General features: G+C 49.1%; 1 protein-coding gene across 7 annotated transcripts in view; it reads right to left on the reverse strand.

Moving 5' to 3' along the window:
- Positions 1 to 13,285, reverse strand: part of PCNT (pericentrin) — a 112,695-nt gene that overhangs the window by 58,332 nt on the left and 41,078 nt on the right. For 4 of the 7 annotated variants that reach the window (XR_010729218.1, XM_066259130.1, XM_066259133.1 and 1 more), the window contains exons 13-22: positions 12,689 to 12,840; positions 10,232 to 10,392; positions 9,779 to 10,017; positions 9,198 to 9,360; positions 7,313 to 7,525; positions 4,090 to 4,122; positions 2,383 to 2,612; positions 1,767 to 1,883; positions 1,638 to 1,658; positions 129 to 335 (exon numbers count right to left, since the gene is read on the reverse strand). Coding sequence is in view for 6 of the 7 variants with exons in the window: in XM_066259130.1 (XP_066115227.1) it covers positions 129 to 335; positions 1,638 to 1,658; positions 1,767 to 1,883; positions 2,383 to 2,612; positions 4,090 to 4,122; positions 7,313 to 7,525; positions 9,198 to 9,360; positions 9,779 to 10,017; positions 10,232 to 10,392; positions 12,689 to 12,840 (1,536 nt within the window). In the remaining variant the exon portion in view is untranslated. The remainder of the gene's footprint in view (positions 1 to 128; positions 336 to 1,637; positions 1,659 to 1,766; positions 1,884 to 2,382; positions 2,613 to 4,089; positions 4,123 to 7,312; positions 7,526 to 9,197; positions 9,361 to 9,778; positions 10,018 to 10,231; positions 10,393 to 12,688; positions 12,841 to 13,285) is intronic. The other 3 variants (XM_066259135.1, XM_066259132.1, XM_066259136.1) reach the window with 1 other exon arrangement.

Consider the following 13,285-nt stretch of genomic DNA (forward strand, 5'->3'; position numbering starts at 1 on the left):
CTAACACACTGTCTCTATGGTGAAAAGGAGAGCCCACCTTGTCTGCCCGCTCCAAGCAGCTCAGCATCCTCAGGGCAGTGCAGCAACAGTGGGGACCCAGACAGACCCCACAGGACACAGGTATTTACCTGCTGCAGCTCTTTCACAGCTTTCCTCTGCTTTTCCACCTCTTCCTGGAGCTGGGTCACTTTCCTCTTGCTATCAGCATTTGTCTCCTCCAGATGTTTAATTTCCTCTTCCTGGATCAACACTTGCCTATCTGCTAATTCTTTCTTCATAACCAATTCATTAAGTTCATCTGATTTTTCTCTCAATTTTTCTTGTAATAATTCAACCTAAAACAACAGAAACTGCTTCAGAAACACAATAGTTTTGGCCTGACCTGTGGTGGCACAGTGCATAAAGCGTTGACCTAAAAATGCTGAGGTCGCCGCCAGTTCGAAACCCTGGGCTTGCCTGGTCAAGGTACATATGGGAGTTGATGCTTCCAGCTCCTCCCCCCTGTCTCTCTCTCTCTCTCTGTCTCTCTCTCTCCTCTCTAAAATGAAAAGAAAAAAAAAAAAAAAGAAACACAATAGTTTTTAAAAAGAAAGCCGTATTCCAAATAAAAATGTGCCCAAGACAATTTAGAGAAAATTAGTCCTCTGTGTAGCTTTGTAGATAGACCTAGTCTGCACAACAAAGCCTGGGGAAGAATACGACGAAACTGTAACAAAAAGGATATTCTCTCAATAAAAAATAAAAACACAAACCTTGTTATTAAAATATATTTTCATAGTGAATAGACAGCCACTCAGCTATATAGAAGAACAAAGCACTAACACAGCAATGACCTGGGTGAGTCTCCAGAGCCTTTCTAGGCCAAGTGAAAAGCAGCCCCAAAGGCTGCCCACTACGGTCCATTTGGACAACCATATATTACGAGTACTGGGCCCTTCTCCTGAAACTCAACATCCTGGCAGTGACCTTGGGCTGGCTTCCACAGGATGTCACCACTGGGGAAACTGGGAGAAGGGTACACAGAATCTCTGTGTGTATTATTTCTCACAAGTGCAATGGAAACCAGTTATCTCAAGATAAGTTCAATTTCAAAAAAGAATAAGTAGGTCCCGGCTGGTTGGCTCAGTGGTAGAGCGTCGGCCTGGCATGCAGGAGTCCCAGGTTCGATTCCCGGCCAGGGCACACAGGAGAATCGCCCATCTGCTTCTCCATCCCTCCCCCTCTCCTTCCTCTCTGTCTCTCTCTTCCCTTCCTGAAGCTGAGGCTCCATTGGAGCAAAGTTGGCCCGGGCGCTGGGGACGGCTCCGTGGCCTCTGCCTCAGGCGCTAGAATGGCTCTAGTTGCAACAGAGCAACGCCCCGGATGGGCAGAGCATTGCCCCCTGGTGGGCGTGCCACGTGGATCCCAGTCGGGCGCATGCGGGAGTCTGACTGCCTCCCCGTTTCCAACTTCAGAAAAATACAAAAAAAAAAAAAAATTAACTACAGTTACCTCGGAGAGAAAGAAGCAGGCAGTTTTAGCCCAAGCAGAAGGATGCAAGAAAAAGAGGCAAGACACAGGAGCAGGTACACCACCCGCCCCATTGTTCATGCGCACCAGCCATGCAGACAGACAGGGCACAGACAGAGGACACATACCTCCTCATCCAGCTGTGCCCGCTGTCATTTCCGTGTACATGAAAGGCAAAAGTAATTTTAAAGATAAAAATTAAAAATCCCTGTAAAGACTGCTATCCAATGAGTATGACACAAAGTAGGCTAACTCACATCACTGTCACGGGGCCCCCGAAGCTGCAGCTGAGTCACCTGGCGGAGCTGCTCCTCCAACCTCTGGATCTCCTGCTGGAACTCTTCCCGCTCATGTTCCCTCTCGATGGCCTGCTCCTGTCACAGGAGAGACTATGGGTCACATACTATAATGTCACTTCCCAGTCGCCCACCTGGTCTGACACTACAGCCAGGGCTTCCACTTCATACACATGGCCATTGCCCAGTACCATGGACCCCTCACTGTGTGAAGCAGAGCTAAAGAGGGAGGAGGGCCTTCCTGTGGGATGCAGGCCAGGCTTCTGGAATGTCAAAAGAAAGAAAATACAAAAGGGGTGAACAGCATAGGTCCAAGCCGACTCCGGGTACAAAGGCTTACCACTAGACCATGGGAGACTCCAGATCAGAAAGGAGTGGTCATGAGATGGGGTGTTCCCTCAGAATCACACATCACAAACATTGACATTGGAACTGTCCACCAGGTGACATGGTCACATGAAGATCTACTATACGTTAATCTTCCCATCAGGTCACAGCTTATTCAGTGACCTGGGAAAGGCCCAGGTTGTAAAGATCACTTCCAGGGAAGAAAATGGAACTTACACAGAGCACTTACGTCCATGAACTGCCGCTGGCTGTGCAAGTGCTTGTCCAGGGACACCATCTGTTGTCGCAGGGCGCACAGCTCCTCAGCCTGCAAGGCGCACGCTTGATGGCGCAAGACCTGCTCTTCTAGCTCAGCCTCCAGGAGCTTAACTTGGGCGAGCAGAGCCGCATGGTCCTTCTCACACTGCTGTCTGGTCTCCAAACGCTCTGTGGTGGCAGCTTCCACTTCCCTCCTAAGAGCTACACATGCAAAGAGACAGAAGAGAAGCCCCCCAGTACGCGGCACAGCCCTTGTGCTGTACCAGAAACACCAAGCATGAGCTTATTAAGTGATGCCCACATACCACATGCTCCACATGACACACCATACCAGCCTCTCTGGCAGCCTGGGACCCATTACTAGCTTGAACCGGAGCACAGGGTTCCCCAAGGTTTCCATAATTCCCTCACAGAAGCAGCACAGTTCTGCCCTTCATTCCCTCTCCTCCCAAAGAACCAGGACACAACCCAGGCTGCACAACCACTTCAAGATGAGGGTACATATACCCCTGCAAACCATAGTGGGTCTGTGCCCTACTGGACACCAAGCCCATGTCCTAACAGCTGCAATGTAGTCAAAAACCCACTGAAAATAAACTCAAACACTTTTGCAAAAATAGTTTAAATTGCAACTTTTAAATGAAAACTGGCTAAAATAAAAAAATTGCAAGCCTGAGAAGAACTCGTCTTGGCATTCCCAAATGACTGTATCAGATAACTTTCTAGAAATTATACCTTCACATATAATCCCCAACAGAGAAAAATAAAATGTAACTTAAAACCTCTGCCCAAAGGAACACAGGCCCTGCTGGGCCCCTGGCAGTGAAGCACCCACCATGCACTCAGGGGAGAGGGGGGTCTTGGAGGAAACAGGTAAAGCTCTCGTCAAACGAGAATGTGAAATTCAAGGCATGACAGCAGAGGCCAGAGTCCAAGTGGAAACAGTAAATCACATAGTATCTTGAGTTATAGAAACTTACCTCTGTGGAAGCCTAAGTGTTTAAACTACCCAAAAACTGAAATAGTACATTCTTAATTTTTTAGTTACATTTTACCACCTTCGAAGTTTAATTCTATTTATAACAGTCTGTCAATCTTTTATGACAAACTACCATCACCACTAATGTAACATTCTCAACAAATTTTCATGCTACTAAGTCAGCAATCAGCCTTAAACATGCAGTTAGGTCATGTCATTCATAGCCCTTGGAGACACAAAATGAGGCTCGCATGTCACTGTTAGTCAGAGATGCCCACTCAACCATCCAGACAACCCCTGCAGGGCTAGGTGCTTCAGAAAAGACACAGGCTTACAGCACACTTGTGGCCTACACGCGAGTAAGACCCAGGGGAAGGCACCTGTGTAGCTGCCTAGGCCACACCGCGCACAGACTAGAGTCAGAGCACAGGAGCTCCACTGGGCCCACCCCTCCCCCAGCCTAGGCTCCCAGACCTTCCCTGGCCCCAGCCCTGTATAACAGCACACAGTGCAGCTCAGTAACTGCTTTAGGCATCACAGGAAAAAGGCATGCCCATTTCTACATATGGATATTGAATATCAAAGGTAACATTTTATTTAATAATTTGCTGCAAAAGCTCTGGAATACTTTTCCTCTTCAGTAAACATTTTCAAAGTCTGGTGCAAACACACAGAAATCACTCATTTATTTTTACAAACCTGAGTCCTTGTGGGCTATAGTAAGAGGAACACCTACAAATGAACACATAGCACTTTCAGAGATGAAACAGGAGAACGTGCAACCTAGAATTGACAATTAGAAACAAGAAAGGGGACAGTGACAGTAGCAAGGAATGTCTTTGGCCCTGGACAATCTTTAAAACATGTGCATTTCCAAACCATCACTGCTAGGGGTCTATTTCCAAAAAATCATCATGTTGAACCCTGCCTCCCTCCCCCCCCCAATGTCATGGTATCAGGACTCAGGGCCTTTGGGAGGTGAATAGTTGATGAAGATGGAGCCTCATGCTGGGGCTAGTGCTTTTCTAAGAGACCCCAAGAGTGCCCTGGCCCTTCTGCACATAAGGACAGTGGGAAGATGCTGTGACTCAGGAAGAGGCCCCTCACCAGAAGACAACTGTGCCAGCACCGTAACATCAGACTTCCAGCCTCCAGAACTGTGATAATAAATGTCTGTTATTTATGAGCCACCCAGTCTTTTTTTGTCACAGCATCCAGACAGACTGACACAGGACTGTTTGTCCAGGTGTCATAGCAAATCTTGGCTCCCAAAGACTTTTAAAGGAGACAAAAACACACAGGACAGCTGGCACTGCCCTGAAACACACCACACGCCACAGAAACAGACAAGGCAGGGATGAATTCCCCCATGAGATGTCAGGACCTCCCAAACTCTTGAAAAGCTGGCCCCCAGCTTGTTCATGAGGCCTCAGAGCAAAGCCAGGACCAAGGGCCCCCAGACCACACCTGGGGGAGTTGGTGGTGAGCACAGGGCAGGTGCTATGCTGGCGGTCAGCACATCAAAGAGCTTAGGAAAGGTGACTGGCACCTTCATGCCAAGTCCCTAGCTAGAAACACACAACTGTGTGGCAGGGTGAGTGGAAGGGACAAAGATCAGGTGAAGCATTAAGGCAGGGTTAACAATGTGAAAATGAAAACAAACCTAGAGGACTCCAGAAAAAGCACAAGAATTTGCTGGTGCCTGACCAGGTGGTGGCGCAGTGGATAGAGCATTGGACTAGGACGCGAGGACCTAGGTTCGAGATCCCGAGGTCATCACCTTGAGCGCAGGTTCATCTGGTTTGAGCAAGGCTCACCAGCCTGAGCCCAAAGTTGCTGGCTGGATTAAGGGGTCACTCAGTCTGCTGTAGCCCCTCCCCATCCCAGTCAAGGCACATATGAGAAAGCAATCAACGAGCAAGTAAGGTGCTGCAATGAAGACTTGATGCTTCTCAACTCTCTCCCTTTCTGTCTGTCTGTCCCTATCTGTCCTCCTCTCTGTCTCACACACACACACAAAAGAATTTGCCAGTGACAAAACCAAGTGAAGGAGATACTGGTCTGGGCCCAGAAAGAGTTCCATGATGTCCGTCCCTGGCCCAGGTTCTGCTTCTGCTGAGGCACTGCAGGCACACAGGTGGGCCAGGCCTCCCTGCAGAGTGGGTCACAGTCTTGGGAAGAGCCAGAAAGAAGCCCAGCCATGTGTGGACATAAATAATGCCAAGGGCTGGCCAGGGGCTGCTGGGGCCAGGCCCAGCTGAGGCAGAGCCGCCCAGGTCTTACACAGCTAAGAAGAGGCTGTTCTACAGCCCAGGGCTGTGCAGCCACTCAGTTGGTCCCACACCTCTGTGACCCACACCTAAGGTCACGACTCTTAGGTCCCAAATGGCAAGATGAGAACTGGCTAGAATTATCAGTGCTCACTATGTAAGCACAGGTCTGGATGGACAGGGTGTGGGACAAACAACCCCTTGGAGGAAGCTGGGCTGTCACATGGACCTGCAAGTTGGGGCATAAGGGGCCCCCCACATGAGGAAGGTCCGGTCCCACTGTGAAGTGAAGCCTATAAGGAGTTCCAGAGGGACAGAAAAGGAAAACTGAAAAAAAGAGGTAAAACAAGAGGGGGAATACAAGAGGAAAAATACAAAGGGGGAAAAAAACAGGTTAATTTTTTTTTAATACCAAAATTTACATCAAAAAATGAAAAAAAGAGACAAAAGGACATGTTCTCTCTATATAAGACCTAAAAAAAAGCTGAGCAAGAAGTTGAAGTCTGGAAATGATTACAAATACAGTTTAAAGCAATTTTCAACATTTTTACACTTGGGGTCTGGTGAAAATAGAAGAATTATTTCGGGGACTACTAAGACAGTAATCACCCTGAGTATTAGCAATTTGCCTAAGATTATTGGGTCTATAACCTTCATACAACATCAGGGTAGTTAACTCTTTCACAGACTGGCACAAATTTCTGGTAGACCTGTTCATGGACCACTGGTTGAAAAATACTAGTTCTAAGAATTGCTTGTGAATGGAAACCAAAAACTGCCTAAAATATCACTATCTGCTTAAGGAAATGGCAGGCCTGTTGGACCTAAATGTCCACCAAGAGCCATAGGTCAGCATGAACCGAGCACCCACCAACAGGGCTCTCAGAACCAAGAAGGCAACAAAAAGTAGAGAAGGGTAAAGGCTACACAGAAAACAAGAAAAATGGAAATGATGAGCAAAGCCAAAGGCTGGTTATTTATTGAGAAAAATGTTTTTAAAAAGAAGCTATTTGGGGGAAGAAAAATGAGTTTCTAAATGGAGAGTGGCCCACAAATGACCAAGGCTCAGAGCACAGGCATGAGGCTACAATCCTGGTGAGGGCAGAGGCCTCAAGGACATGGAGAGCCAGGGAGCTCTGCCCACCAGGACGCAGTGAGCAGCAGGCCAGGACAGGGATGGGGGACAGGGATGGGAACAGCTCTGGGAAAGCTCGAGCTCACATAGGATTGTTACAGATCTGCTACTAAGGACACTGCTATCTGCAAACTCAATGTTTTATTCTTTTACTGTTTTGACTGTTTTTAAATATTTTAAAATCTGAAATAACTTTCCTTAAAACTATGTGTTCCTAGTTAAGGTTAACATTAGGAACTTTTTTGTTATTATAAATAAAGTTTTTGCCACCCTCGTTTTTTCAGGGTCCTGGCTGTTTATCTCAAGGTTACTCTGACCTCACAGAAACATGAGAACCAAGGTGATATGTGGACACTAACCTAGCCTCACACTCTCTCAAAGCCACCACACTAGGGTTCCTTCTGAGGAGTGCTGCATCTTCCCTCTGCACCCTCCAGGAACACCAAGCTTGGCTTCCACAAAGCCACCTGGGCTCCTGCCCATGCTCTCCCTCTGGCCCCGGAGACGCCTTTCTTACCAGCTTCTCTTACTCCTGCTTCTGCAGCTGCCGCCTCCTTTTGGTGCCACAAGACAGAGTTCTCCTCCTTCAGGTCTGCCTGCTGCCTTGTCACCTGCTGAAGCTGCTGCTTCAGGGTCTCCAGCTCAGCTACGAGGCCCTGCTCGGATGTCTCCTTCCTGCCCAGGGCCTCCTGCAGGCTAGCCTTCTCCACCTTGAATCCCTCGATGATGCCTGGGGAGACATGAGAACAGCTGCTGAGACCCCATGGGTGGGCAAATGGAGCAGCCAAGTGAACAAGGGCAGCCCTGGCACCAGCACGACAGCTGAGTGGTCTCACCTGTGTCTGGTTCTCAACTGGACGGCACAGGGCTGCCCTCCCAAGTTGGTATGGGAGCCAAAGTGACACACCTGTGAGCACCAACCTACACAAAGCCCCTTATGCCAGTGTCTAGCACACAAGGCCACCATGAGCACCAGACACCAGGGTTTCAGGGGTGGGTAGCAATCATGGGAATGACTGCTGGGGTCATTCACTTTCCATCACCAATGATGAGAAGACACAAGTTCCCACCTCGCCATGCCATGAAACACTCTGAGGTTTCATGAACAAGAAAACCCACCCCAAAAGCAGCAGGACAGGACTGCCTTATGAGCCTCTACTGCAGTGGTTCTCAACCTGTGGGTCGCGACCCCGGCAGGGGTCGAACGACCAAAACACAGGGGTCGCCTAAAGCCATCAGAAATACATATTTTTGCCTGACCAGGTGGTGGCGCAGTGGATAGAGCGTCGGACTGGGATGCGGAAGGACCCAGGTTCGAGACCCCGAGGTGGCCAGCTTGAGCGCGGGCTCATATGGCTTGAGCAAAGAGCTCACCAGCTTGGACCCAAGGTCGCTGGCTCCAGCAGGGGGTTACTCGGTCTGCTGAAGGCCCGCGGTCAAGGCACATGTGAGAAAGCAATCAATGAACAACTAAGAAGTCACAACGCGCAACGAGAAACTGATGATTGATGCTTCTCATCTCTCTCCGTTCCTGTCTGTCTGTCCCTGTCTATCTCTGCCTCTGTAAAAATAAATAAATAAATAAAAATAATAAAAAAAAAATAAAAAAATAAAATAAAAAAAAAAAAAAAAGAAATACATATTTTATTTAAAAATGTATTGTATAATAAATATGTATTTTCCAATGGCTTTGGTCGCCTAAAGCCATCAGAAATACATTTTTTTTTTTTTTTTTCATTTTTCTGAAGCTGGAAACAGGGAGAGACAGCCAGACAGACTCCCCGCATGCACCCGACCGGGATCCACCCGGCACGCCCACCAGGGGCGATGCTCTGCCCACCAGGGGGCGATGCTCTGCCCATCCTGGGCGTCGCCATGTTGCGACCAGAGCCACTCTAGCGCCTGGGGCAGAGGCCACAGAGCCATCCCCAGCGCCCGGGCCATCTTTGCTCCAATGGAGCCTTGGCTGCGGGAGGGGAAGAGAGAGACAGAGAGGGAAAGCGCGGCGGAGGGGTGGAGAAGCAAATGGGCGCTTCTCCTGTGTGCCCTGGCCGGAATCGAACCCGGGTCAGAAATACATATTTTATTTAAAAATGTATTGTATAATAAATATGTATTTTCCAATGGCTTTAGGCAACCCCTGTGTTTTGGTCGTTAGACCCCCGCCGGGATCGCGACCCACAGGTTGAGAACCACTGGTCTACTGCAACCCTGACTATCCCCAAAGCTCCCACAGTAACTCCCAAAGGCAACTGATTCCATTGAGGAAAGTCATTGATGCCTCACACCATTTACTTTATTTCATTTTTACACTTCCTTTGAAAAATTCCGTGCTAATACTTCCCTTGAGCAAGGCAGTGCCTGTGCTCTAGCCTGCCCCGGAAAGCCCACCAGCCACTCACCTTCCGCCTTGTGCAGCTCCAGTGTCAGCCGTGTCTTGGCTGCGTTCTCCTCTTCCAGGTGTTTCAGTAACTCCTGGTGTTTTTTAACAACCTGGGCTGTCTCCTCTTTCTTACAGCTAAATTCCTTCTCAAAACAAGCATGAATCTGACGTGCTTCCTCCAGCTGAAAATTTGAAAATCAGAATTGCATATCAAAAATAATCAAAACTTACATTAATCCCAATGGAATTCTTCTTGCCTAAAATTCTGGTGAAATTATCAATACTCCATAAGAAGCATCACCGGTAGTGATCTGTTGCAAGTACCTGAATCAATAGTTCCCACCCCCAAACACCAGGAAAGAACAGAGAGAGGCTGCGTCCACCTGGAGAATCAAAACATACATCCCCACCCTGCAGGTAAGAATCCCCACCCTGGTGAGAATCAGAAATGCCCAATGAAGATGGTCCGTCAATCTATCCAACCTACCGACTCATCCGCCCCTAGCCTTCTCTGAGACAGAGCATCAGGACACGGGCCAGAGTGTGGCCACAGAGCAGAGAATGAGTGGCAAGGCTGGTGCCAAGTAGGCCATGTCTCACCTGCCTGGAAGAGTCCAGAACCATCTCTAGGAGGCTGTCCACTGCCAGGCCAAGGCTCCGGTATATATTCCTGATGGGCTGCTCATACTCCAGTGTGCTTTCTGGGCTCATGAAAAAGCTTTCACAGATATGGCTACTGATCTCAGCCATATAAGACACTTCAGTGCATTCAGGCAAAGTTCTATCCAGCCCTGGCACGGATATATCAGGCCCAGGCCATGTTTCATCCCGTGCTGGTGCTACAAAGTGAACAAACACAAACGTCTGCACCACAGACAGACACACACACTGACCCAGACCTAGACGTCAGAGACAAGCATGCCCATATACTAGGGAGAGCACCCATTCTGAACAAGATGTGGGCCCACTGGTGCTGGCAGGAGAAGGGCTGCAGCCCAGGGAACAATTGGTACCATGGGTCTGGAGGCTGCACATGGCCTGTCCATTGCTCACCTGCAGAAGGGGCCTGGCCCCCCAGCCTCATGTCGGGCGGGCTCTTATCCTCCAGGCACAGCCCCACATGCTCACTGATCCGGATCTTCAGGGCAATGGCAGCCTTCAGCATCTCTCCAAACAGGCCCAGAAGCCTCTGCAGGGTGTCCTGGAGAGCAATCCTGGGAAGGGAAACAGTGGGCAGCAGTCTTCAGCCTGGCCCCCAGCTGGGTGGCTCTGTGACAGGAGCAAAGCAGAACTTGTCACTGATGCCTCTCATTTTTTAAAAATGCTGTTATTGTTCACTGAACCATGTTTCTCTAGAGTCAACCACCAGCCAACCAGCACAAGGCAAGGGCTTCACAAAGAAGCATCCCCACGGCTACTCTCTGCTCAGATAGGGATGCACAAACCCTTCCCATCTCCCTGGCACAGCTGCCCTCACCCTCAGGGCCCTGCCCTTCACAAGACGTTTGTTCACACCAGACCCACAGCCCAGCTGCACAGAGGCTCTCCCAGGCCTCTCCCTGGGGCCATGTGAAGGTGGGTAAGGCTTGTTCTTCACAGGACCAGGACTCAGCCCTCCCTCTCTCCAAGCTGTACCTTTCCAGACCAGTCCTTCCAACTGGGACTCTTCTGTCTGTCACAGGGACCCTACCTAGGATGTAGCTATGGGCAAACTGCTACAGATGGTGTGCACACAAGACGGGCCAAGTGGGGCCAAACTGGGCAGGACACAAGCCTGCCCACCCCAACCCATTCACATGTACACTGCCTACCAAGGGAACTGCACAGGCCCTGCTCCCAGCACGAGGAGGCACCACTGAGTAAAACAAAGCAGAGCTAATATTCCTAGTGAGAGACACAAGCAGGAAGTGCATGGAGACTGGCAGACAGTGGTCAGACATCATGAAGAATGGAAATCCTAGGGACAAGTGGCTTGACAGCTCCCTGACTGCTGCCCAGACCCCTGCCGGTGGCTACCAAGGATACAGAGAGGATAGGCACAGCACATGCAGGGGCCCTTGGGTTAGTGTACAGAAAAAGATGAGAAAACAACCACGAAGACAGTAGGTCAGGGAGGGCAGGTGTCAGCTCTGCTCTGAGAGAAAATGTCAAAAGGCTCCCTCATAACCAGCCCCCACCTCCTCCTTGCACCCTGCCTGGGCCGTGCTGGCTCCTGTCCTTGTGATGATCCCTCAAGCTGCCAGATGTTTGCAGATGTCTAGGCATCTGCAGCTGTTGCTCGCCTAGCAGGACAAACCTCCAAACACCTGGGTTTGTTTGCCCTCTGCTGTGCCCTCCCACATGCAGAGCTGGTGACCAAGGAGCCTGTCACACTCTGTCCTACATTCACCCTAGTGCCTCACGGCAAGTGAGGAGCGCATATATATCAAACTACTAAGCAGCTACAGACATGTGCTAGAAAAGCATGAACATCTTCTCAAATAATTACAAAGCTTTCAAAAGAAAGAGACCCGGAAGGAACGCCGCACAGTTGGAAGGCCTGGACCCTGCACTTCAAGCTCAGGAATAAGCCAGGCCTGCCTGTCCCTTCTGGTCTCACATGACCCCAAGGTCAGTACAGGACAACCAGACAGGACCTGCGTGGAGACAAGCTGGTGGCACAGCACAGGTGGCGGGGCCCAGAGAAAGACCTGCCACAAGCAGGATGCGGAGCAACTGCTGAGAGATACAAAAGTGAATTTCCTGACATCAGATACAAATAACTGAACAGTTCCAGCCGTGCTCCAGATCTGTATATAGGAAAAGCAAAATTAAACTAAGACTAAACCTGGAAGAAAAAACCTGTGTGGCATGAGAATAAACAAGACAAAGGGGCAGACCGCTAACTACATTTGTACAACAGCATCAAATTCTGTAATCCAGCAAAACGTGAGGCCATGGCAAAGTGAGATGGTAGGTATATGCAGGTATCTGGACATTACTCAGTACTTTCCTCAATGTTTGAAAATTTTAAATTTTAAATTTAGGCCCTGGCCGGTTGGCTCAGTGGTGGAGCATCGCCTGGTGTACAGGAGTCCCGGGTTCAATCCCCGGCCAGGGCACAAAGGAGAAGCACCCATCTGCTTCTCCATCCCTCCCCCTCTCCTTCCTCTCTGTCTCTCTCTTCCCCTCCCGCAGCCAAGGCTCCATTGGAGTAAAGTTGGCCCAGGCACTGAGGATGGCTCTGTGGTCTCTGCCTCGGGCGCTAGAATGGCCCTGGTTGCAATAGAGCAACACCACAGATGGGCAGAGCATTGCCTCCTGGTGGGCGTGCCAGGTAGATCCCGGTTGGGCGCATGCGGGAGTCTGTCTGCCTGCCTCCTTGTTTCTAATTTCGGAAAAATACAATAAATAAATAAATAAATTTAGATTGTTACTTTAACCTTCTGAAATAAGAATCATGCAGCACAAGGTCCCCTCCCACCAGACATCAACATGCATGCGATGGCAGCAACAGAGCAGGGCACTGACCTTTCACTGTGAGACAGGTCCACATCTGACTTCAGCATTGAGATGAGGTTCGTGCCTTCCTGGTTCTCCCTGTCTCGCCTTTGCTGCAGTGTCTCCAGTTCTGAATGGCGCTCTTCTATCTCACGACTTAAGGATAAAATTTGATCTTTCAGCTGTTGAGGAAAAATTATTAAAGCTTTAGTTAAAATAATCACGGTAAATTTCTATAAGGAATTTCCACCATAATTTTCATCATCCCACTTAAAAATATGGCAAAATCAATCAAGACGGTGATTAAAGGTGAAAATAACTAATACAGTCTTTGATCCATTACTGTCTACCTACAGAAACAGAACACATAACCCTTCCAGCTTGTCAGCCCTGAGGGGAAAAGGAGCCAATTCACCCGAGGTTATTCTCACAATAACTCAAAACAAAATCCCTTTTCTGGTCATTCAGAATAAAAATCAATTCCTAGGCAAGTGAAGACTCCTCTTACAAATTTCTCTCTAAAAACAAAGATCAATGATCACACTGTCTCAGGGGGCTGGGCAGATGGGCAGCACTGGCTCTCATCGGCTCCTGGGCTGCCAAGCGGCTTAGAGAAGTAACAAGTCA

This window comes from Saccopteryx bilineata, chromosome 2, assembly GCF_036850765.1.
Source record: "Saccopteryx bilineata isolate mSacBil1 chromosome 2, mSacBil1_pri_phased_curated, whole genome shotgun sequence".
Lineage (NCBI taxonomy): Eukaryota > Metazoa > Chordata > Mammalia > Chiroptera > Emballonuridae > Saccopteryx > Saccopteryx bilineata.